This window comes from Globicephala melas, chromosome 1 (genome assembly GCF_963455315.2).
Source record: "Globicephala melas chromosome 1, mGloMel1.2, whole genome shotgun sequence".
In the NCBI taxonomy this organism is placed as follows: domain Eukaryota; kingdom Metazoa; phylum Chordata; class Mammalia; order Artiodactyla; family Delphinidae; genus Globicephala; species Globicephala melas.
The window spans coordinates 79,970,795-79,992,745 of record NC_083314.1 but is presented as its reverse complement, the minus strand read 5'-3'; the positions used below and the strand labels follow the sequence as shown (position 1 = coordinate 79,992,745).

General features: G+C 37.0%; 1 protein-coding gene across 7 annotated transcripts in view; it reads left to right on the top strand.

Moving 5' to 3' along the window:
• The window catches only part of RPRD2 (regulation of nuclear pre-mRNA domain containing 2), a 90,120-nt gene that overhangs the window by 35,889 nt on the left and 32,280 nt on the right, over nt 1–21,951 (top strand). For 4 of the 7 annotated variants that reach the window (XM_030846277.3, XM_060299899.2, XM_030846276.3 and 1 more), the window contains exons 2-4: nt 1,356–1,485; nt 19,849–19,949; nt 20,818–20,895. In XM_030846277.3, coding sequence (XP_030702137.2) covers nt 1,356–1,485; nt 19,849–19,949; nt 20,818–20,895 — 309 coding nt within the window. The remainder of the gene's footprint in view (nt 1–1,355; nt 1,486–19,848; nt 19,950–20,817; nt 20,896–21,951) is intronic. The other 3 variants (XM_060299905.2, XM_030846278.3, XM_030846279.3) reach the window with 1 other exon arrangement.

Sequence of the window (21,951 nt, the reverse complement as noted above, 5' to 3'; positions counted from 1 at the left end):
TCTTAACCACTGTGCCACCAGGGAAGTCCCTGGGTACATTTTTTGAGAGAACATAATTCCCGTCTAATGGTTTCTGCTTCTCTGTGAAATAGCATATTAAGCTTATCTCCTGAGAGTGAGAATGTGGTAAGAGAGGGCGCTTGACAAGAGTGGTAAAAGTTTGAAATAGCTCTTACAGCAAATGAGAGAGGATGCTGATTAAAGACATATGGAAGGAGGGCCCACTGAAGGAAGGGACTGAATTTACATTGTTTCAGTACTTCTGGTGGTATGATTTTTCTTCAGCAGAACCCAGGGGCAGAAATAAAGGTGCAGTAAAGTCGTTCAGTTAGATTGATCCAGATTTAGGATTTTGTTGAATACATGTGATAGAAAGCCTAAATTGTAGGGAGGACGAAAAGCAAATGAAGGTTTTGATATGAGTGGTTTTGATAATGGATCAGAAAGACTCTGGAATTGGTAGAGAAAGAATTGAGTACTAAAAGAGACTATATGTGAGTTAGAGAAAATAAAGAACTGAGATCTTGATGAAATTGAAGGACAAATATAATGGAATGAATGGGCGGTTGTGGTCAGAAAGGGTGATTTTAAAATGTAGAAAGAAGTGGTTCTTGGAGGTCACTGCATTTGAGGTCGAAACTAGAAAATATGATGAATCATCTGTATGGACAGTAAAATTTTTCAGGATAATAATAAAACTTAGGGTGGCTTTGCTCAAGGTTCCAGATAGTAAATTGATTGGGCCCTGTCCTGTACCTTAAAAAAGGTTGATGTGGGTGAGTTTATGGGCTCAAATTACTTATTTCCCAGGACATTCGCCTAGTGATGAAAGTGGCAGCAGAGCCTCTCTTCCAGTAGATGGGAGGACTTAGGTGTATCTGGACTGGTTGATGATAAGAGTCTGTCTGCAATAATAATGTAGAGGAGGTTAAGCAATTTGCTTGCCTAAGGTCACATTCTGATTGGATTCTAAAACCCATTCTCCTTCCACTAACCCTGGTGTTTTTGCAACAAATTGAACTACTTCAACTCAATTTTTTATCTTCCCAAATGTTTGGGAGAACAGTTTTGTTTTATTTGAGCTTCTCCAGAGTTAATGGGTTTTTTAGTGCCAAATACATACAAAGTGAAGTAGAAATTTACTAAAGGAATACCTAGAACAGAAACTTAACCTGAAGCAGTCAAGATTTTTAGGCATTAGGTTCAGTAATTTGATCCATTAGCTCATTTGTCTGTTTATTCATCATCCATCCTTGTAGTAGCAGTTATACAGTTGGAGAACACTGTTTGGAATAAGTTGTACTAAGTATAAATTGACTCATTTGGTCTTATTTATTGTCTTTTGTCATCTCCAGCTGCCTATCCCCACCGTTTGAATCTCTTTTACCTTGCCAATGATGTCATACAGAACTGTAAAAGGAAAAACGCAATCATATTCCGTGAATCGTTTGCTGATGTACTTCCGGAAGCAGCTGCTCTAGTGAAGTAAGTAAATTCTTACTCCTCTTTGGGATCTAAGCTTAGAAAATTTAGAATTTTAGTTTCCTGTTAGTAAGAACTGTAATAGTTGCACATGTTTGAAGATCCAAGGATATTTTGTCCAAATTGTTCATTGTAACTTTCCTGGTAATACACTTTTCTTTTAAAGACTCTTTCCTCCCTTTTTGAAAACTTGTCTGTTATTTATGCTCTGCCTCTTCTCTCCTAACTTGACCAGGAGAGTGCATCTCCTGGTCATACTCTCTGGCTGTACTTCTTTCTAACTGCTTTTTCTGTTTTTGTGTTTTTTACACATTTCCATTTTTCTTTCAGAGTCTTTCTGAAATCTTGCCCCCTTCATGAAATCTGTGTAATTAGGGAGAAATGAAAATATTTATTCTTAATTCCATATTGATTTACTCCATTAGCAAAGCTGTGTCCATCATTTCTCAAAGTGCTGGAACACTTATATTTGATCTTATTTTTGTCCTGTATTAATAGTGTTTTCCTTGTGTTTCATCCATCCTGTTTGCTTGGTGTGAGAAACACACACATCTACACACAATTGGAGGATAAACAATTATATGGAAAAATCAAAATAGCTAAATATTTCCTCGAATTATGTACTTATTAGCATAATATATATTTGAATATATGACTATCGTATATTATTGATCCATTTGTTAGTATTAACCCAGTTAGAATGGAATGATCCTTGTTCCTTCCTTTGGATTGTAGACTTAAGATGTCTACTTTGGTATTACAAAAGATTAAAATGTCTTATTTTTATATACTAAGTAATAAAGATTTATACACATCAGAAGTACATAAAATAATAACAGTAATATCACCTACATTTATTGAGCAGTCATAATTGACCAGATATTATTATTATTATACAAAGTGCTTCGTGTACTTCAGGTTGTTTAAACCTGAGAACAACATTTAAAGTGGCTATTACTATTACCCCCATTTTAAGGCAGAGGAAACTGGCTTAGAGACATTAAGTAGCTTGCCTAAGCTCTCACAGCTACCGGGTTGAGGGCGGGGGGCTGGTATTTGGCAGAATTCCTACCCAAGCCTGTCTAGACCCCGAAGCTTATGTTCTTTGCCACCTAACCACTAGTCTGTGCTGCTTCTTTACAAATATAAATCCAGTATAATTTTGAGTAAGAAAAGCAGTGTGCTACATGATCTCCACTACTTAAGAGTTTCTGCTGCAAATATCATTATAGTCTTAAAAACTTAACCTAATGTATCCTATACTTAGATTTCATGACCTAGTTCATGGATTAATATAGGGTTGTCACCTGTTATTTTACCATGTAAAGATATTTTTAAAAACAACTACTTTGTATTACTATTTCACAGAAAAACGTAGGAATGGCATAATCTCAGAATAAAGTACAGTCCTTTAAAATTTTAAGCTCTGAAAATGTTTTTAACTCAATGAAGGATATCTTCAGAAACCTATGATAAAATCAGACTTAATGGTGAAACAATAAAAGCATTTCAGGACAGTGATGCCCTCTATCATCATTACTGTTCACCATTATGTTGAGATTCCATTCATTTCTAAATAAATAAATAATGAGAAGGCATTTAGAAGAGATAGAATTATCATTATTTGCAGATAATAGGATTACCTACTTCAGGGGTGGGCAACCTTTTTCTATAAAAGACCAGATAGTATTTTAGGCTTTGCAGGCCATAGGATCTCTGTTGCCACTACTCAACTCTGCCATTCTAGCATAAAAGCAGCCATAAGCAAATGGGTGTGGCTGTGTTCCTAAAACTTTACTTACAAATCAGGCAGCTGGCCAGATTTGGCTTGAGGTTTGTAGTTTGCTGACCCGTGGCCTACATAGAATCAACTAATAAGAGAGTTCAGTTAAATAGCCAGATTCAAGTTCAACGTAGAAAAGCAGTAGATTTCCTATATATGCTAGCAGTAACCAATTAAAAATGTAATTACAAAAAAAGATTCCTTTTGCAACAAGAAGTACTGCCTCCCCCCCCAAATAAAGGAAACCCCACCCCAAAATAAATATAATAAGAAGTATGTAAGGCTTTTATAGAGAAAGTTTTATAAGAAGACCTGGATAAATGAAGAGATAGATACATACTTTTTTTTTTTTTTTTTTTTTGGTGGTACACAGGCCTCTCACTGTTGTGGCCTCTCCCGTTGCGGAGCACAGCCTCTGGACGCGCACAGGCTCAGCAGCCATGGCTCACGGGCCCAGCCGCTCCGCGGCATGTGGGATCCTCCTGGTCCAGGGCACGAACCCGCGTCCCCTGCGTCGGCAGGCGGACTCAACCACTGCGCCACCATGGAAGCCCGATACATACTTTTGAAGGGAAAGATTTGGTATTGTTAAAAATATGATTCTCTCCCAATATGTAATCTGTAAATTCATTGTGTAATCCCAGTCAGAATCTCAGTAGGGTTTGATGTGGAAGGATATATATTCAAGATAATTGTTTATAAGAACATCAGAGTCAGAGTTCCCCTATCAATTATCTGTATATATTTTAAAACAATAATAGAATCAGGAGTAGAAGACTATATCAGTGAAACAGAATATATTCTCACTTATAAAGAAATTAATTATAAAGTATATGATAAATGAGAGTATATTAGGATATGAGCTTTAGTATTCCATAAACAACCCCATCCCATCCCCCTTTTAAATTTCTGTTCATGGTTATACTTTAGACTCATTTCTACCCTTTTGTGAATTCATTTCTCTTAATTTAAGGCTATCATTTAAATCCCTTTAATTGAGGAGGGGCAAATGTTTAGAAGTTCCAGACAGTTAACCCAGGTGAGTGAAGTGGGTGGACTGTAAGGAAAAACCCATCTAAAAGGGGCGACAGCTACTCAGCCCTAGCCTGTGGCCATAAAGAAACATGAGTTCACTGTTGACCTGTGCTTTCAGACCTTCCAAAGACTTTCTCATTTTTTAAGCTAGGTCAAAATCTAGATTCTTATATGAAGCCTCCCAATTTTTAAATGTGTGAAGCTAAATCACGTTCTAAAAAATTTATTGCTAGCCAAACAAAACACATCTGTTGACTAAATTTTGGAGTTACAAATAAATTTTAGTAAGTGGGTGAATTTGCAAATACAGAATCTGCAATTAATGAGAATCAACTGTATCTAGAAATAAATCTTAACAAAAGATGTATAAGATCTCTATTGAAAAAATTATAAAACATAATTGAGAAACAGTATAGAAAACCTAAAGAAATAATTTGTGGATAGGGAAGACTCAATATTTAATGTCATTTCTTCCCAAATTGATTTATAAATCCAAAGCAGTCTTAATTAGGCTCTGAGTAGTGTTTTTCCCCCCTATTTTATTAATTGATTTTGAATTTTGTATGGAAGTGCAGAGAGCTCCTTCTTCCCCTTCCCCCACAAAGAGAAAGCCTAGAAACTCTTGAAGAACAACAAGGTGGGAAGACTGGCTCTACCAGATTTCAAGACGGATTATAAAGCTACGATAAATAAAACAGTGTGATATTTGCCCAGAGATAGCCAAAGAAACTGGTAGAACGTAATACAAAGTCTAGAAACAGACCAGTATATATACTTGGTCTGTGTATGAAACTATTAGGTAGTAGAAAAAGAATAACTTTTTCATAAATATTGCTGGGACAAATTGGCTATATAGAAAAAATTAGATCCCACTCACATCATACACAGAAATCAATTGCATATTAAATACTTAAACATGAAAGAACTACAAATCTTTTGAAGACAATATAGGAGAATATTTCATGATCTTACCTCATAAGATTAATAAATACAGCTACATTAAAATGAAGACCCTTCCATTTAATTCAAAGACACTATAAAGAGTGAGAAGACAAAGGGCTTCCCTGGTGACGCAGTGGTTAAGAATCTGCCTGCCAATGCAGGGGACATGGGTTCAAGCCCTGGTCTGGGAAGATCCCACGTGCTGTGGAGCAGTTAAGCCAATGTGCCACAACTACTGAAGCCCGGGTGCCTAGAGCCCATGCTCCACAACAAGAGAAGCCACTGCAATGCGAAGCCCACGCACTGCATCAAAGAGTAGCTGCCACTCACCACAACTAGAGAAAGCCCGCATGCAGCAACGAAGACCCAATGCAGCCAAAAATAAATTAAAAAAAAAAAAAGTGAAAAGACAAGCCACAGAGTGGGAGAAAATATTTTTATGCAGTCAACAAAAGGTTCATATCCAGAATATATAAAGAATTACAAAATAAGAGAAAGACAAAAAATTTGAAGATATTAGTTTTACCTGGCACTTGTAGAAATCAAATCAGAAATTATTTAAATATTTATTAATGACTTTTAAAACAATAAACGTTAATAACCAACACTTAAAATTTTAGTGAAAAGAATGGTGGTTTTTGCATTCTTGCCAGATCTCTTTAATGTCTAGCTTAATATCAGACAGCTATATTTTCTTACCTGCTTTTTGCATTCAGTCTGTTCTGATATCATGTCATATAGCCCTAGAACTGCTGAGACATATCATTACATATCATATAAGTTAGGTCCCAATCAGGAGAGATAAATCACATATCAGTAATTTAAACAGGGAAAATTTAATATGAAGAATCGTTAAGTAGGTAAAAGGTAGCTAACTACTAGAAAGAATAAACTAACTCTAAGGTGTTATGGAATAGTATCTGCTGAAAGCAGCTACTACCTCTGAACCTGAGGGAAAAGTAAATAAGGACTCACCCCATCCCACCCCAAGCAAGATTCAGACCTGAGGAAAGAGTGGATTGCTGTAAGAACATGCTACCTGTCACTACTGGTTAAGAAACAGGCTGGAGAGCACTCACCGCTGAACTACAAAAGCTATGCTAAAATGCACCCAGGATGCCTCTAAGCTGATCCACTTGAAAATAGAACACCAAAAGAAGAATCCGTACTGCCTCTTCTAGCCTCTCGGTGTCACTCTAGGGCTCTCTGTTGTCAGAGTCCAACACTGAACCAAGGGGAAATAGAGTTTGCAGAGTCTGGCTCCGGTACCACAAGGGAAGGGCATGTTAGAGCTGAGAGACAGTAAATTAATAACCAGCACACATACGTACCAGATAAGGCATAAATCTTAAAGTCCACCAGTACGAACATTAGCAAGATTGTGGCACAGTGGAAGCTCTTATATACTGTTGCTTTGAGGGTTGATTGGTATAAAACAACCTCATTTTAAAAAGTTTATGTACAGGGCTTCCCTGATGGCGCAGTGGTTGAGACTCCGCCTGCTGATGCAGGGGACACAGGTTCGTGCCCCGGTCCGGGACGATCCCACATGCCGCGGAGCGGCTGGGCCCATGAGCCATGGCCGCTGAGCCTGCGCGTCCAGAGCCTGTGCTCCGCAACGGGAGAGGCCACAACAGTGAGAGGCCCGCATACTGCAAAAAAAAAAAAAAAAAGTGTATGTACAGATCTTGCAATTCCACCCATAGGCTTTTACCCCTGAACAACTTTTGCATATGTGCAACAAGATCAGTGGAAGGGCATTTTCATAGCAACATTGTCTATGGTAGTAAAAATTTGGGGAATTCCCTAGCAGTCCATTGGTTAGGACTCTTGTGCTTCCACTTTAGGGGGCCCAGGTTTGATTCCTGGTTGGAGAACTAAGATCTCACAAGCAGCGCAGCACAGCCAGAAAATAAATTAATAAAGTGAAAACCCTAATAAAAAAATTTGGAAACATTTTTCTACAGTAAAGTGAATGAATTGTAGCATACTGGAATACCAGACAGCAAGGAAAATTAATGAATTTCAGTTATATGCAGTGACAGACAAATCTCACAAAATATTGATTGAAAGTACAAAGGAATGTTTACGTATATATAGTATGAATCCGTTTTTATAAAGTTCAAATTTGGTAAAAAATGAACTCTTGTTTATACCTACCTACATGTTAAAACAAAGAAGAGTAAGGAAACAATTATCACAAAAGTCTACCATCCCAGGTAGGTGGAAGGGATTGTAAACTTGAAGGCGTCCATTCAGGTCCTCTGGGGAGTTAGCAATATTTTATTTCTTGACCTGGGTTGTGATTACATGGCTGTTCACTTTTTAATCATTTGTTTATAATATATATCATATGTAATTATATGCAACTTTTCCATAATGTAAGATTTATTTGGACTAAACAATTTTCAAATTACAGTATTAAGTAAATGAATTTAAGAAGTTGATTCCTTTTGAAAATCAAATTGGCAGCCTAGTAGAACAAATTGTATAATCAACCGTAGAGCAGTACAGTATTCCCAATTAGGTATGAACTCTGTAGAGTTTTGTTTGCTCTATCCTTTCACCTTCCTTATACACTTAGTATCCTCAAGAAATTTTCCCTTCCTGACTTCTACTTCCTAGTCTGGATTAAACAGTTCTTCTTTGCTACCATTATACCTGTCTCTACTTCTGTCATAGCACCTAACACACTGCCTTGTAATTGATACACATGCTTTTTTTTTTTTTTTTTTCTGTATGCGGGCCTCTCACTGTTGTGGCCCCTCCCGTTGCGGAGCACAGGCTCTGGACGCACAGGCTCAGTGGCCATGGCTCACGGGCCCAGCCGCTCCACAGCATGTGGGATCCTCCCGGACCGGGGCACGAACCCATGTCCCCTGCATCAGCAGGCGGACTCTCAACCACTGTGCCACCAGGGAAGCCCGATACACATGCTTTTTGTCACCAGTTTCTATCTCCCAGACATTCTGCTCCCAGCACAATGCTTGTCACATCATAGGTGGTTGGTTAGCTTGATGCATGGATGGAAATACCATGGAGAGCTGTAAAGCTGTATTTCTTAAGTACAGGCCTAGATATTCCTAGATGGGTCCATAGATATAGTTTAAAGGGTCTGTGGATTGTCTAAGCGTATTCATTGTCATCCGTATGATTACCTTATTAACAGTTCTGTGACTCATTTTCAGTGGCTGTGTTATCATGTGTTTGTATTTTGACATAAGATAATATTACTTTATCAAAGGCTAATGAGGAAGGTTAAAGATGGCTTTAATATATAAATAATGGTTTGTATCAGTTGAAGGCACTAATAATTTCGACTGAAAAAAAGTTCATAGTAGTTCAAATGGAGAAAAATGGTGAAATAATTGAATGATAATAGTATTATAGGCTTGATAAATTAAAAAAATATTAAATTCAGTGTATATATTCAGTATCATGTTTGCATTGCACCTTGTACTTGGTTTCGACAATATTTATCACTTTAAATCAATGTTAGGATGAATGGTATTTACTGTATTTTTGTTTAATTTGCAAATTCTGATTTATAGTTGTTGAAGAACTATAAAATGTTTTCAGGGGAATCATATAGGGTAAAAAGATAAATGGAGACTTTGCGATCATATTCATAGGAAATCCAAGAGAATTTACAGACTAATGAGGATTCAGCCAGGTTGCTGAATACAAATCAACATATAAGAATCAATAGCATTTCAGTATATCAGAAATAACCAGTTAAAATATAATTTAAGAAAAAAGGAATATTATTAGCAGTAACAACAAAAGCTTATAGGTACCTAGAACAAAAGTGTGTTGAGACCTTTATGAAGAAAATTATAAATAGTTTCAAAAACACAAAAATCAGCATGTAAATACAGTACACTTTAATCAAGTTCCCAGTAGGACATTTTAAGAAATTCATTATACTGATTCTAAAATTCATATAGAGGAGTCAGTGTCTTAGGAGTAGTCAAGACTGTTGATAGAAAGCCAAGTTGGACTTAACCTATGAAATATCAAGAATTATTATTTGGCTATAGTAATTAAAAGAGTATGGTATTAATACAAGCATAGGCAAATAGATTTAAGGAACAAAACAGAGAGCCCACAAATGGACTCATACATATATGGGACCTCTGTAAATGGTAGCAGTTTCATTACAGTTCATTGGGGGGAAGATGAACTCTTCAATAAGTGATTCTGGGACATGGACTTTCTGTGTGGAAAAAATAAAATTAAATGTTAAATGTTTCCCAACACAGTACACAAAAATATATCCCAAATGAATTACCTTGATGTATAAAACAAAACGTTAAAATGTTAGAAGAAAATATGAATATGTTCATGACTATAAGGGTTAGTTTAGAAAGCTCTTAAGACACCAAGAACAGATAATAAAAGTATTTGTAAATTTAAGTGCATCAAAATTAAACTTCTGCATTATAGAAGACACCATAAAATTAAAGACAAGTGACACACTAGGGAAAACATTTGTTATAGGCACATAAAAAAGATAAGTTTTATAAATGGGGATTATTTTAGGAGATACAGAGTAGCAAGTTTTTAGAGATAAAAATCTCTCCCCATCTAATTTCTGAGCTACAAGGTTTTTTGGATTAAGTATTGACTGCCTCCTCCTTGAGTTGACCCAGTATTTGGTCTTCCATTCAGTCAGTTGGCAAATATTTATTAAGAACCTGCAAGATATATAGCACATTATTCTGATGATGTCCCAGAAATAAGATACTGATAAAGAAAAGATATTCTTGAGTGAGGCACAATATTATGCTGTTTGGTTCTGGTTTTGTTTTGTTTTGTTTTTTTGCCACTCTGCGCAGCTTGTGGGATGTCAGTTCCCCAACCAAGGACTAAACCTGGGCCCTCGGCAGTGAGAGTGCGGAGTCCTAACCACTGGACCGCCAGGAAATTCCCTAGTTCTCTTTATTTTATCTGTGATACCTGGGCACCTCTTGTACTCCTTATCAACTTTATACCTTGAAATAATTGGCTAATACCTTGCTGTTTTAGAAGTGGTCCAGGGGCGAGGGTTGCTAGCATAGGAAGCATCTATTCAACATCCTAGCAATTCTGCAAGTCAGTCAATTTTTTTGTTACTTATAAGTCAAACAACAAAGTTTATATTTAATTATGTTGTGTGTGGTAGTAATTGTATGTTCTGTAGAAATTAAGGTTGTGATCACTAATGGCTGAAATAGAGGTCTAGAATTACAAGGTAAGTAAAACTGCTATTTTGGATTTTGTTTTGGTTTTTTATTTTAGTTGAATTTGTAAATTCAAGAGATGGTTGGATTGTGGAAGTTTGAGAGTTCTGTGTTCATATAAAGAACGAATCTAGCCAAGAATTTTAGAGCTAACAGAAATTGTTTAGTAAAAATCATTTTACAAATGAAGAAACCTAGTTCCCAAAAGACTTCTCACTGAAACCAGAACTAAAACCTCTAGTTTCCCCATCTAGTGCTATTTTTTACTATATTATACCCTGGTCTTACTTTTATGATTTCTCAGCAGTTGCTGTTTTTCCAGCATATTTTACTTGAGACTTCGGCGAATAGCTGTTGGGACTTCATAATGAATAGTTGGATTTGAAAATGACAAAATCCAGTTGTCATTCATTCATTTACTATTTAGTGAACACTTTGTAGGTGCTGAAGAAGCAACAGTAAATAAGTTATAACTCCTGCCAGGAGGAAGCTCTGTAAACAGACTTAGAGATAATTATGACTTGGCTTCTGGCTGAATGGCCAGCCATCAATTCCAAAGGGTCCTTTTTTATAAAACAATTACATTCTTGACAAAATATAAGCTGAACCAATAACAGTGGACATATTAGAATGGCAGAGCTGACATTAATTAGTATGCCTATCTCAGAGTACCTACCACATGATCTGGGCTCTGGAAAGGGGATAAAGTAGTCTTGAGTCATAAGTCCCCCTGGCTTCCAGTATAGATTTGCTCTCCAGGAACACATTTCCTACTTAGATCACCAGGAATCTCATAGATCAAAAAAATATGTGCTCACCATCAAAGGTCGCCAAATACATTGGGAAACAAAGCACCACAAAGGAGAATCAGCAGATTTAGATCCCCTCACAATGAGCTTCAGATACTAGAATTATCAGACAGGGTATATAAGACAATTATAAGAGATGTTAAAGAAAGATTAAATGGAATAAAATTAACAATGGATAAGATATTTGGGCAAAAGAACCAGTAGGAATTCTAGAAGGGAAAAAGAGATTAAGCTAGAAAATAGTTCTGAAGAAATTAGAATGCAGCAGTAGAGAGAAGGAAGTGGAAAAATGAAGAATAGAATGAAAGGCCTAATTAACATCAAATGAGAATCCTGGAGGAGAGAACTTCTGAGTTCTTTCAAAGAGGTAATGGCTGAGAACACTTTGAAAGTGATGAAACAAACAAAACAAAACATGAATCTTCAAAGATAGGAAGCACAACATATACTAACCAGGGTAAATAAAAAATTTATATCTAGTCATTCATTGTGATGAAATTACAAAACAAAAAGATTTTTAAAAGCAGCCAAAGCGTTCACACCTACTAGGATAACTAATTTAAAAACAAAATAAAACCAGAAAATAACAAGTGTTAGAGAGAATGAGGAAAAACTTCTGCATCTCTGTAGGAATGTAAAATGGTACAGCTGCTATGGAAAAAGTTTGATCGTTCTTCAAAAAGTTAAACAGAGAATTACTATATGATCCAGCAGTTCTACTCCTGGGTATGTACAAAAAAAGAAATGAAAGCAGGAAATCAAATGGATGTTTGTACACCCTTGTTCATAACAGCACTTTTTACAATAGCCAAAAGAAGGAACCAGCCCAATTTTCAGATGAACAGATAAACAAAATATGGTATATACATAAAACAGAATATCATTCAACCTTAAAAAGGAGAGAATTCTGACATACAACGTAGATGAATCTTGAAGACATTATGCTAAGTGAAATAAACCAATCACAGAAGCACAACTATTGTATGATTCCACTTATATGAAGTAACTACTGTAGTCAGATTCATAGAAACAGAAGGTAGAATTGTGGTTATACGGGAAATATTGTATGACTCCATTTATAGAAAATGTCTAGAATAGGTAAATCCGTAGAGACAGAAAGATTAGAAGTTGTTAGGAGCTGGAGGAAAGGGGTAATAGGAAGTTAATTGTTTAATGGCTACAGAGTTTCTGTTTAGGGCAGTGAAAATTGTTGGAAACAGACAGAGGTCATTGTACAACATTGTGGATATAACTAATGCCACTGAGTTGTACATTTAAAAATGGTTAAAATGGCAAGTTTTATGTTATTATTTTATGACAGTTGAAAAAACAGTAAACAAAAACCAAAGTAGTCAAGAGAAAAGACAGAATCAGATCACATGCACAAGGACTACAGTTAGACTGACAACAGACTTCTAAACTGCAACAGTGAAACCAGAAGGCAGTTACGAAAAATATTTTTATAGCATTGAAAGAAAATAGCCGTCAACGTGGATTTGTGGGACTTCCCTGGTGGCACGGTGGTTAAGAATCTGCCTGCCAATGCAGGGGACACGGGTTTGAGCACTGGTCTGGGAAGATCCCACATGCTGTGGAGCAACTAAGCACGTGCACTACAACTACTTAGCCTGTGCTCTAGGGCCCGCGAGCCATAACTGCTGAAGCCCTCGTGCTTAGAGCCCATGCTCCACAGTGAGAGGCCACGACAATGAGAAGCCCGTGCACCACAACGAAGAGTAGCCCCCACTTGCTGCAACTGGAGAAAGCCCGCGTGTAGCAATGAAGACCCAACGCAGCCAAAAATTAATTAATTTAAAAAAACATGGATTTGCATTACAAAGCAAGACTACTTTCAAGAGCTAGACAAACCATATAAAGATGATTCTCCAGAGAAACAAAAACTGAGAACAATTTACCATCAACAAACTTCTGAATCACTTTTACTCTGGGAAGTTAGCAGTAAGAGGGATGGTGAATCATACTAGCAATAAAATATATGAAATACCTAAGAATAGCCTTAACAGGAAATATGTGAGACCTTTATGAATAAATTGTATTTGGGAATGTTGAATATAAATTTACTAATGCTTTGCTGCAGTAAAGAAAAATGTATTAATAATTCACAGATATTAATTAGAAAATAATGCTTTGTCTAAATTAATATATTCTCCTAATATAATTCAAATTAAAAATGCCAAAATAGCACCTCTTTTGGAACTTAACATTACTCTAAATTTACTCCAGGAAAATAAGCAAATGAGAATATAAGAAATGTTCTGAAGTATAATCGTAATGAGGGAAGATAAGCTACAGTTTTGAAGATAATACAGTATGGTGTAAAAATGGATCAATGGTACAGAATTTACAGCCAAGAAAAAGATTAATAATTATATTCTAGAGGAAGCACAGTAAATGAGTGAGGAAAAGAGAAATTATGATATTGAAACAATTAATTGGAAATCTGTTTAGATTAGAGCTTAACTTTACATTTATACACCAGTGGTCTTTAAATGAATTATACAGCTGAACATTAAAAAGAAATATTAGGGTATGCCTATTTTCCATTAATTAAATTAATAAATAAACCAAAACAGAGGAGGAAAAAAAGAAACGTTAATCATGAAAAGAGAGATGAAAGAAAATAAGTTATAATGTAAAAAATCTCTGGTAGGAGGACTTTCCACACTTAAAACCTGGCAGTAGACAAACATTCAAAGAAGATTTAGTACCTGTCCTCCTCAAACTATTTTAAAAAATTGAAGAGGAGGGAACACATCCTAACTTATTTTACGAGTCTGGTCACCCTGATACTAAAACCAGACAAAGACAACACACAAAAAAGAAAATTACAGGCCAGTACCTCGTGAACATAGATGCAAAAGTTCTCAACAAAACATTAGCAAGCCAACTCGGAAATAAACCCACATACCTATGGTTAACTAATCTTCAACAAAGGAGGCAAGAATATACAATGGAGAAAAGATAGTCTCTTTAGCAAGTGATGTTGGGAAAACTGGACAGCCACATGTAAATCAGTGAAGTTAGAATACTTTCTCACACCATACACAAAAATAAACTCAAAATGGCTTAGAGACTTAAATATAAGACGTGACACCATAAAACTAGAAGAGAACATAGGCAAAACCTTCTCTGACATAAATCATAGCAATGTTTTCTTAGGTCAGTATCCCAAGGCAAAAAAAAAAATAAAAGCAAAAGTAAACAAGTGGCACCTAATTAAACTTAACAAGCTTTTGCACAGCAAAGGAAACCATAAACAAAATGAAAAGACAACCTATGGACTGGGAGAAAATATTTGCAAACAATGAGACTAACAAGGGCTTATTTTCCCAAATATTCAAATAGGTCATACAGCTCAATATCAAAAAAACAAACAACCCAATCAAAAAATGGGCAGAAGACCTAAACAGACTTTTCTCTAAAGAAGACATCCAGATGCCCAACAGGCACATGAAAAGATGCTCAGCATCACTAATTATTAGAGAAATGCAAATCAGAACTACAATGAGGAATCACCTCACCAGTCAGAATGGCCATCATCAAAAAGTCTACAAATAACAAATGCTGGAGAGGGTGTGGAGAAAAGGGAATCCGCCTACAGTGTTGGTGGAACTGTAAATTGGTGCAGCCACTGTGGAGAACAGTATGGAAGTTCCTTAAAAAAATTAAAAATAGAGTTACCGTATGATCCAGCAATCCCACTCCTGGACATGTATCCAGAAAAGATGAAAACTAATTCAAAAAGATACATGTGCCCAGTGTTCATAGCAGCACTGTTTGTAATAGCCAAGATGTGGAAGCAACCTAAGTGTCCATCGACAGATGAATGGGTAAAGAAGATGTAGTGTGTGTGTGTGTGTGTGTGTGTGTGTGTGTGTGTACACACACACACACACAATGAAATATTACTCAACCATAAAAAAGAATGAAATAATGCTGTTTGCAGCAACATGGATGGATCCTAGAGATTATCATACTACATGAAGTGAGTTAGAGAAAGACAAATATATATCACTTACATATGGAATCTTTTAAAATGATACAAATGAACTTATTTACAAAACAAAAACAGACTCACAGACATAGAAAACAAACTTCTGGTTACCAAAGGGGAAAGGGTAGGTGGATAAATTAGGAACTTGACATTAACAGATACACACTACTATATATAAAATAGATAAACAACAAGGTCCTACTGTATAGCACAGGGAACTATATTCAGTACCTTGTAATAACCTATAATGGAAAAGAATGGGAAAAAGAATATATATGTGTATAACCAAATCACTTTGCTGTACGTCAGAAACTAACACAACATTGTATGGGGCTTCCCTGGTGGCTCAGTGGTTAAGAACCTGCCTGCCAGTGCAGGGGACACGGGTTCAAGTCCTGGTCCGGGAAGATCCCACATGCTGTGGAGCAACTGGGCCCATGTGCCACAACTACTGAGCCTGTACTCTAGAGCCCGTGAGCCACAGCTACTGAAGCCCATGCTCTGCAACAACAGAAGCCACCACAATGAGAAGCTCATGCACTGCAGTGAAGAGTAGCCCCCGCTCACCGCAACTAGAGAAAGCCGGTGCACAGCAACGAAGACCCAATGCAGCCAAAAATAAATATAAATAAAATAAATAAATTTAAGAAAAAAAGAAACTAACACAACATTATAAATCAACTATATGTCAATTTAAAAAAAAAGGAAAAATACGTTAGCAAGCTGAATCATAAAAGGATCATACACCATGATCCAGAGTGATATATTCCAAGGATGCAAGGGTGGGTCAACATCTGTAAATCAACATGATACATTAACAAAGAGAAGGATTAAAAAACATGATCGGGCTTCCCTGGTGGTGCAGTGGTTGAGAGTCTGCCTGCCGATGCAGGGGACGCGGGTTCGTGCCCCGGTCCGGGAAGATCCCACATGCCGCGGAGCGGCTGGGCCCGTGAGCCATGGCTGCTGAACCTGCGCGTCTGGAGCCTGTGCTCTGCAACGGGAGAGGCCACAGCAGTGCGAGGCCTGCGTACCGCAAAAGAAAACAAAAAATATATGATCATCTCGATAGAGGCAGAAAAAGCATTTGACAAAATTCAACTCCCAGTTATAATTAAAAACCCTCAATAAAGTGGGTACAGGGACTTTCCTGCTGGCGCAGTGGTTAAGAATCTGCCTGCCAATGCAGGGGACACGGGTTTGATCCCTGGTCCGGGAAGATCCAACATGCTGCGGAGCAATAAGCCCCTGCGCCACAACTACTGAGCCTGTGCTCTAGAGCCCACGAGCCACAACTACTGAGCCCATGCACCACAACTGTGGAAGCCCACGCACCTGGAGCCCATGCTCTGCAACAAGAGAAGCCACTGCAATGAGATGCCCGCGCACCACAACGAAGAGTAGCCCCTGCTCGCTGCAGCTAGAGAAAGCCCACGCGCAGCAACGAAGGCCCAACGCAACCAAAAATTAAAAAATAAATAAATTTATTTATTAAAAAAAAATAGAGTGGGTACAGAAGGAATGTTCCTCAACATAATATAGGCAGTATATGACAAACCCACAGCTAACATAATACTCAGTGGTGAAGAATTGAAAGCTGTCCTTCTAAGAATAGGAACAAGGCAATGATGTATACTCTTGCCATTCTTATTCAATATAGTACTGGAAATTCTAGCCAGAGCAATTAGGCAGGAAAAAGAAATAAAAGGCATTGGAACAGAAGAAGTATAACTGTCACTATTTGCAGATGACATGATTTTATATATAGAAAATCCTAAAGACTTCACCAAAACCTATTAGAATCAGGGACTTCCCTGATGGTACAATGGTTAAGAATCCGCCTGCCAGTGCAGGGGACACGGGTTCAAGCCCTGGTCCGGGAAGATCCCACATACCGTGGAACAACTAAGCCCAGGCACCACAAGTACTGAGCCTGCACTGTAGAGCCTGTGAGCCATAACTACTGAGCCCGCATGCCTAGAGCCCATGCTCTGCAACAAGAGAAGCCACTGCAATGAGAAGCCCGCGCACCACAGCGAATAGTAGCCCCTGTTCGCCATTACTAGAGAAAGCTTGCGTGTGGCAACGAAGACCCAGCACAGCCAAAACTAAATAAATAATTAATTTAAAAAATTGTTTTAAAAACCTATTAGAATCAATAAACAAATACAGTAAAATTTCAGAATATGAAATCAGTATACAGAAATTGGTTTCATTTCTGTATGATAACAATGAGCTAGCAGAAAAAGAAATTAAGAAAACAAAACAATCCCATTTACAATTGCAACAAAAAAGAATGAAATACCTGGAATAAATTTAACCAAGGAGGTGAAAGACCAGTACGTTGAAAACTATAAGACATTGTTGAAAGAAATTGAAGAAGACACAAATAAATGGAAAGATATTCCACGCTCATGGATTGAAAGAATTAATGTCAGAATGTTCATATTACCTAAAGCAATCTGCAGATTCAATGCAATTCCAATCAAAATCTGAAGGACGTTTTTCACCAAAATAGAACAAAAATTCTAAAATTTGTATGGAACCACAAAAGACCCTGAATAGCCAAAGTAATCCTGAGAAAAAAGAACAAATCAGTAGGTATCACACACCCTGATATCAAATGATATTACAAAGCCATAGTAACCAAAACAGCATGGTATTAACAGAAAAACAAATACCTTGATCAGTGGAACAAAATTGAAAGCCCAGAGATAAGCCTATGCATTTATGGACAACTAATTTACAACAAAGGAGCAAAGAACATACAATGGAGGAAGGATAGTCTCTTCAGTAAATGGTAGTGGGAAAAACAAGACAGCAACATACAAAACAAACCCCAAAACTAGGCCACTGTCTCACAACAGACACAAAAATTAACTCAAAATGGATTAAAGACTTGATGTAAGACCTGAAACTATAAAACTCCTAGAAGAAATCGTAGGCTGTAAGGTCTTTGACGTTGGTCTTAGCATTACTTTTCTGGATATGTCTCCTCAGGCAAGGGAAACAAAAGGAAAAATAAACAAATGGGACTACATCAAACTAAAAAGTTTCTGCACAGCAAAGGAAACCATCGATAAAACAAAAAGACAGCCTACTGAATAGGTGAAGGTATTTGCAAATCAAATAACTGATAATGGGGTTAATATCCAAAATATAAGAACTCATACAACTCAACAACAGCAAAACCAGTACCCTGTTTAAAAAATGAGCAGAGGGGCTTCCCTGGTGGCACAGTGGTTGAGAGTCTGCCTGCCGATGCAGGGGACGCGGGTTCGTGCCCCGGTCCGGGAGGATCCCATGTGCGGCGGAGCGGCTGTGACCGTGAGCCATGGCCGCTGGGCCTGCGCGTCCGGAGCCTGTTGCTCCGCAGCGGGAGGGGCCACAACAGTGAGAGAGGCCCTTGTACCGCAAAAAAAAAAAAAAAAAAAATGAGCTGAGGTGCTGAATAGACATTTTTCCAGAGAAGACATACAAATGGCCAACAGGCATGTGAAAAAATGTTGAACATCACTAATTATTAGAGAAATGCAAATCAAAACCACAGTGAGATATCACCTCACAACCATTAGAATGGCTGTTATCAAAAAGGCAAGAAATAACAAGTGTTGGAGAGGATGTGGAAAAAATGGAAACCTCATACACTGCTGGTGGGAGTGTAAATCCGTGCAGCCACTATGGAAAACAGTATGGAGATTCCTCAAAAAATTAAGAATAGAACTACCACATGTCCAGATATCCTACTTCTGAGTATTTATCCAAAGAATATGAAAATACTAATTTGAAAAGATATATGCACCCCTCTGTTCATTGCAGCATTATTTACAATAGCCAAGATAGGAAAACAACCTAAGGTGCCCATCAATGGATGAATGGATAAAGAAGGTGTGAGATATATATATATATATATACACACACAGTGGAATACCATTCAGCCATTAAAAAAAAAAGACGAAATCTTGCCATCTGTGACAACACAGATGGACCTTGAGGGTATTAGGCTAAATGAAGTTAAGTCAGGTGAAGAAAGATGTACCTTATGTTTTCACTCATACATGGAATATGTTTTAAAAATTAAAATAAAATAACTGAACAAACCAAACCAAACACACACATGGATACAGAGGACCGAGTAGTGGTTACCAGCGTGGCAGGGTAGTGGAGGGAGTGTGAAATGGATGAATGGAGTCAACTGTATGGTGATGGATGGAAACTTAAACTTTTGATCATGAGCATGCTCATGAGTGTATAATCATTAGTGTATACAGAAGTAGAAATATAATGTACTCATTAAACTTATATTATGAACCAATATTACTCTCAGTAAATTTTTTAGAAGTTCAATGTGTTATCCATAGCCTCATCTATATCAGTAGTAAAAAGTGTTGAATAAGAGTTTTTAAGATTTTAGCCCTAGACACCAGGAAAAAATGTTTTAAAATAAACATGAGAAGACATTTGGAAAATAATTTTGTTGACAACTTTATTTTCAGATTTCTAGTTTGAGATGTAAGTTAACATTTTTATATGTCTGTCTCACTTTTTCTTTCTTCTCAGGGATCCATCTGTCTCTAAGTCTATAGAACGAATCTTTAAAATCTGGGAAGATAGAAATGTATACCCAGAAGAAATGATTATGGCGTTAAGAGAAGCTTTGAGTAAGTATTTTTTCTCTCCTAAAAGAAAGATTGAGTCATTGTTCAGTCTTTAAAATTATATATATATATTTTATAGATTTGGTCCTTTTGCTTAATAACGAAAAATAAACTTTTGGATCTGGCCCTGTTTGTTTAAAATTAAATAATTGTAAAAATCGGTTTGCATTAAAATTTAAGTAGAATTGGTTTGGGGAGGGTTGAATTTCGTTTTTATTGACTAAAGAAAGTAAAGCATATTAAGTGATGTTGACCATCTAATTATTTTCCTGCATTTGCTTTACTTCAGTTGAGTGCTTTAAACTGTTCATCTTTTGTGTTTAATAATTACTGCCCTGTCCTCTTACTTATGGGACAATTTTTGGACAGGGTTTCAGTTTTCAGTAAGCTGTTGGGTAGTAAGCATGTATTGGCATTCTTCGGTCTCTCTTTTGGTTTAGATTTGCAGTAAGTTGTGTACTGGTGTTATTTAAATTACTTAGTTCCTATGTATTAGATACATGTAATTAAGTCATTGAATAGCAGTAGGTGATATCTGATACCATGACCATAATTTGACTAGAAATTTGCTTTAAAAATAGCATCTTCTAAGAAGCTGTTAAATTCTTCATTTGAATGTGTTACCTGGTGTTTTTAAGCTTCTACCCTATTCTCAAAATTTGTTATTTCATTGATGTAAAATCATGTTTATTTATCAGCTTCTTAGATCTGGTGGGTGTTTTTATCTTTTTATAAAAATGAAAGAAAAGGAAAGAAAGAAACAACACACAGTCTCGGATTGCCTTTTTTCATGCTTCAACTTTGACACTGAAGTGGACAGACAGAACAGCTTCCCATAACGCCAGATTGCAAAAACTGAAATGTTTTCCAGGTACCACTTTCAAAACTCAGAAGCAGCTGAAAGAAAATCTGAACAAACAACCGAATAAGCAGTGGAAGAAATCACAAAGTAAGGAACAAAATCTCAACTAATATAAATTACCTCCTCTTTTTGGAGCAGAAGAAAATGTAGACCATTTGACATCGTACCTGGCATAAACCATGGGCAAGCCTGTGTTTTCCAGGCCTGGGAGGCTCCCAGTGACTTGCACTAAACAAGCCATCATGGAGTTACTTCTTTAAAAAAATAAAAATAGAACTACTTTTAAACAAAGGAAATGCAGAAAAAGGGTTTAAATGAGTGAAGATTCAAGAGTAGTTGGGGGATTGAAAGAAGAAAAAAATACGTGATAGTGCCCAGGCTAACTTTCAGGTTCAAGGATATGTGAAGTTAGAGGCAGCTGGCATTAAACAACAGAGCTGAAGAGGAGACTAGGCATTAAGAAGCCTTTCTGTGGGAGCCATGAAATCCTTCAGATTTGGGGATATACTCTACCAGATTAGACATGGGCCTCAAATCCTGGCCAGAAGCTCATTCTCTAACAGGAGCTCCTGCTGTGTTTATCATGTTTACCCAGCATGAGATCAAGGGAGTGGAATACTGCATGTGATAGGCTGCTGTGGGCCAAACTGAGGAATATTGAGAAAGACTTGAAGGTGTGGAGGGAACAAGGTAAAAGACAGTGAGAATTGGGAGGTGAAACAAGACACTTGGGATGGTTTTGCTCCAGCAAGCATGTGATATTCATCATGATTAAGGGAATCCTCTCACATCCTTTTGGTCGTAAGTTGCATGCTTAGGAACAACAAGAGTCATCATTTCAGCCAAAGTTCAACCACAGTGGTATTGTACTTAGAACTTTCCCTGCCTATTTTTGCTATGACTTGAGTCAGCAGAAAAAGAAATCCAGAATTAAATACATAGGAATAGAGTTGATGCTTCTAAGTAAATTTTCTTCAGCCAGTGTGCAGGATTAATTGGATGTCCTGCTCCTGAACACTCTTAATTTGAGGTGTTAAGATCCTCTTACACTCAGACTAGGCAAAAAGGTACTTCATGTATCTCAGTATCTCCAAATCAATAATTCTAGGACTTCAGACTTACAGGGTATGTTGGAGGTAAGTA